The 5,164-nt window shown below is 31.1% G+C and overlaps 1 protein-coding gene across 1 annotated transcript in view; it reads right to left on the bottom strand.

Annotated features, from left to right (window-relative positions):
- Positions 1–3,369: 3,369 nt before the first annotated feature.
- LOC102600431 (S-type anion channel SLAH4-like) overlaps positions 3,370–5,164 on the bottom strand; it is a 3,265-nt gene continuing 1,470 nt past the window's right edge. Inside the window, exon 2 of the mRNA XM_006342166.2 lies at positions 3,370–3,870. Within this exon, the coding sequence (XP_006342228.1) occupies positions 3,589–3,870 (282 nt within the window). The 3' untranslated portion in view covers positions 3,370–3,588. The remainder of the gene's footprint in view (positions 3,871–5,164) is intronic.

Below are 5,164 nucleotides of genomic sequence, written 5' to 3'. Positions count from 1 at the left end.
TGTTTGGTTGGTGAGTAAGGAATTTTTTTAGGAAAATAATTTTCTATGCTCTTTCACCCCCAACCCCTCCCCACTAGATCTTGATATTTTTCTATTATTTCTACACACACTATCAAATAATCCTTTAGAATAAGATCTCTAATTTTACGATGAATATATTTTATGTATCGAACTGTCGTTTTAATCAAAAAATAACTTGAAAACAGCGTGCCATACATTAGTACATGCTTCTAGCTAACACTATACAGTTGAGACTTGAAGTTTTTCACATTATTGTGCACAGTTGCTCATCTCTGTACACCACACACATATTTCAACTGTGCATAGTACAATGAAACACATGCTTGCTCATCCTTATCGAAAGCAAAAGGCCACAATTCATAGATTTACCAAAAAATATCGAATCCAATGCATAAATTCACCAAGTAAAGTCAAATTCAAACACATGAGCAAGTATTTCAGCAGAAAAGCAAGTGAAAGATGAATATTTTGAAGAATTATTGAAAGCATACCTTCGAAATTCTTACAGGAATATGAATGAGAAGAACAACAATGGAAACCCTAAATTTGGAGAGGAACAAGCTGGAGAAATAATGGAGAAACAGCGCTCCTTCACTACGTTTGAGGGTGGGCAAGGGCGTAGGCTGGGGTGAAATTCGCTTGTGTTGCGCGTCGACTTCTTTTCCGGAAAATGATTTCCGCAGACTTGTTACGGAAGTCGTTTTCCGCTGATTTTAGGAAAACAAGTCGTTTAGGAAAATGTTTTCCCAACATTTTGTTGCAACCAAACAAAAGAAAATAGGAAAACATTTTCCTCCATACCAAACACACCCTAAAAGTCTACAACTTTGTGATTACTTGCACGGCAATATGACAAGGAATCTTGAAATATTAACGTTGTTCATCTAGTCCTTTCATGTATTGGGTCATTCGCACAAATATCGATGGTCATTAATTTTTATCTATTAAATTTGATGGTATTTTATTTATCTTTTCATATATTAAGCAACAAATAATAAGTAGCAAAAGATTTCTCTGATGTCGAAATAACAAATATTTTTTGCTTTCTATGAGTTTATATTTTCTTACCATACTTATTATGGTCTATAACATACAAGTTATGTTGCTTAATCTCTATACATAGCTTATGTTGATCAAGGCATAATTCATTCGGTTCAAAACCCACATTAGTTCTTACAAAATTAATGTCAAGAGAGGCAAAAGTTTAGTTTCAGAATGAATGGTAAGAGGCATAATTTGATCTACAAAATTTATTTCGAGTGAGACAAAAGTTCTCTTAACTTATCCGAGCGAATTAGATTTTACACGACTTATGACATACTACTTAATTTCTACCAAACTTATGTCAGACAAGACAAAAAATTTCTAAACTTATTATTTGTAATATTTTGTTGACATTATTGTGGGCTAGAGGCTATTCGGTGGGCTTGCTCACTTAATACAAGCTGGACCAGAAAAGCCCATCATTAATTGAGCCCATCTTTAGAAAGCCACCCCAACTTGCTTGCCACGTTTTTGCTTCTTCTCATTAAGAAAAAGAAAATAAAACTATTTTAATAAAATTTTCAATGGGTTCATTTTCTCAAAAAGTTTTTCCATTTATATACCTTATATCACTTAATTATTTTTTTCTTATGTTAAAAATGCTCTATAGAATATTTTAACACATTGTACATGGTTTGGTACTTGTTAGTTGGTATATATTTGCATCAAGTAAGTTAGGACTTTGAGTGTTAGGATAGATAAACAAAACACAGATTGATTACATTGCACCTTAAGTATATGAAAATTTGGTCTCACCCAATATTTATATCAAGTCAATAAACGTATGTCCTGTGCTTGCGCAATGTTCAATCGCCTCTCAAGTCTCATGGACGGGAATTTTTTTTAAAAGGGTTACGTACATATATATATCATTATACAGTCATACTCTATTCACGTTGTCGTGCTTATTAATTAACTGCTAATACTAATTTAATTATGAGATCTAGTTTGTTCTAAGTCAGAATTTAAAATCCTATTTAGATACCTCGATTGAATTGAATTTTTTTGAGAATTTGATATTAAATATTCATGATCAGTTGGTTAGTCAACAATATGAGAAATTGATAGCTTGGCAGCTATAAATGTCTTATAGAATATATATAATATTTAAGTGAAATTGAGAAGAAGAAAAAATATGTGCAAGTAGACATTGAATGTTCACTCATCACAACAATCAAATTTGAAGCGCATAAATTGATCTATCAACGAGCTATATATATATCCCTGAGCTAAAGGAAATTAAATAATTACTTTCTCTAATATTTATGTGTCAATGTTAAATGAACCCCTTAAATTACGAACAAGTCAAAATAAGGAACTAAAGTAGAAAGTAATAGTAGTAATTACTATTAACTTAATAATTTAAAGCTTATGTCCAAACCACCCTAACCTACTAGTCTCTCTTAATTAACATACTATAACTCTATAAGATATTAACGATGGGAGAAACTTCGCCTATCATTATCATATAGTTTTTATATTTGCCAATTGATTACGCCCAATTCACTACTAGAAAATAAAGCATCAGCGCGACAGGCAGAATTTAATAATTAAATAATAAAAATTTCATTCTAATCTCGTTTAGCTATTGATTAGCAACGAATTTAAAGAAAACTCAATTATCAAATTAGTTAGAAATTATCGAAAAATTCTGTTGCTAGTTTCATATTTTCTAGTAGTGATTCTGATCTTCCCATATCTGATGAAGATCATAAATGTGTACTACGTAGTATGTATAGTTCATCAAACTTAGGCATCTAATTAGCTGGCTATATATAACGAAAATGATTTTGTCATTTATCTATAGACAGAAAGTTGGTCACTTAAACATGGACATAATTCAAACGTCATCATACACATGTATATGTGACAAAGAATATGATAAAACCCCAAAATAAAAAATATATAATAAGCTCTACTTTATTAAATTCATATAAATTAAGTAATACATATTGAACCCAAATAGTAAAGACTAGTTATGGCAAGTAGACGATATTTCCATACAATAACATATATTAATGGGAAAATGCATAAGTACTGCCAACCTATGCCCGAAATCTCAGAGACACACTTATACTATACTAAGGTTCTATTACCTTCCGAACTTATTTTATAAATAATTTTCTACCCTTTTTAGCCTACGTGGCACTATCTTCTGGGCCCAACGCGTGTTGACAATATTTTCAAGTTATCTGGTTGATAGTGCCATGTAGGCCGAAAAGGGGTAAAAAATTATTTATAAAATAAGTTCGGAAGGTAATAGAACCTTAGTATAGTATAAGTGTGTCTCTGAGATTTCGGGGATAGGTTGGGGGTACTTATGCATTTTCCCTATATTAATTAATACTTTAGGAACGATAATGACTTGTAGCTACCAGCCCTAAGCTCTTAATTAATTACAATTACAATAATTAATTAATACATAGGGCAGACTCAAGAGAGAGGTAGACTCCTGTTAGGCATGCGCTAGCTGGAGACCACTAAACTCAATCATAGTCCTTAGCAAATAGGAAAAATGCGTATTTAATATTCTGAATGCGTCTCTGCTAAACAAGTATGCTTGAGAGAAGGATCATCATCACGTAAGAGGATTTTCGAGTAAAGAGCAGTGGAGAGCAATAGAGCAATGACGACTAAAACTGAGAGAGATGATAGAGTTAGCATTATGGTGTGTGGCACTTTTCCTTTAACCTCTTTTGCATATCTTGTAGATGCCAATGCTAATAGTGTTACTGGATATGAATATGCCCACCATGCCACGTTAAATTTTCTCATTGATTTCTTGAAAAGACTTGGCCTGCATATCTAAAAAGTTCAAAAAAAACCCAACTATAATCAATCACTATCATTCAAAAGCAAATTCAAGATTTCAGAACATCAACGTTATATCAATAACTTAGTTCATAATATAAGTTTTCTATATATTAACGTGTGTTGAATTTTCTAACATACACACATATAAGATTTGAGACAGATTATTGAATTTGACCAAACCCTAATGCTATGCTCTACATTTGGCTCTGTTTGTCTTGGTCTTCATCACACGCAAAAAGTCTATCAAGAAAAAGTCAGACAAATATATTACGTATATACACAAAATAAATTTGTACGTGATATAATTTTAATATTTTTGACCAAACCATCTACCTAAAAAGATTTGATCAATTTTATATTTTTATGGGACTGTGGATCTAGTAGACTGACAATTGAGAGTCGTCTTGATCACGGCATGTACGGCATGCATGTACGAGAAAACATGAATAGTTTAAATAGCAAGCCAATATTTATTTAATAATGTTAATATTTTTAATATACCAAAAGAACACATACGTAGACTTGAAGACAAAGTAGTTGTAAAGTCAATTTCATCTAATTGCACATGCAAGGAAGTGGAAAGTTCCAACTTAGGATTGAAAAACAACAACAACAACAACAACAACAATAAAAATAAAAATAATAATAAATAAAAGATACATAAATTAAAGCTTTTTGATATATATTCACCAAATTTTGCAAGTTGAAGACTCCTTTAATCTTGGATTCAACTTATATATCCTATAAAGAATAGGGGTGTTCATGATCGGGTTGGTTCGTGTTTTTCAAATATCAAATCAAATCATTTGTGTCGGTTTTTTAAATTTATAAACTAAACCAAACCAATAAAACTCGAATTTTTCAATTACCTCGGGTTTTTTTTGGATTTTTTCGAGTTTTTCGGGTTTTTCCAGTAAAGTATTCATACAGACATATAGTTTACTTGTACTTCAAATATTTCTTTAGTCCTACCAAAATACAACTATCTAAGGTGCTTCTTTAAAAAATAACACAAAATATGATATGATTAATGACACTATAATATCCAACAAAAATAATAATAATAATAAAATCGCGTAAAACAAATATTGCAAATTAACAAGTCATAAGTGAAATGATCATAATTCAAAAGTACTACTCCCGTTGTCCCATTTTATATGAGGTAGTTTGACTCGGCACGGAGTTTAAGAAAGAAAGGGACTTTTAAAACTTGTGGTCCAAAATGAATGATAGAAATTTGTGTAGTTGTAAATCATTTCATTAAGGGTAAAAAAGACATTTTATA

The sequence above is a fragment of the Solanum tuberosum genome, unplaced genomic scaffold (genome assembly GCF_000226075.1).
Source record: "Solanum tuberosum cultivar DM 1-3 516 R44 unplaced genomic scaffold, SolTub_3.0 scf00032, whole genome shotgun sequence".
NCBI lineage: Eukaryota > Viridiplantae > Streptophyta > Magnoliopsida > Solanales > Solanaceae > Solanum > Solanum tuberosum.
Note: the sequence above shows the minus strand (reverse complement) of the source record. Positions and strands in the feature narration are given on the sequence as shown.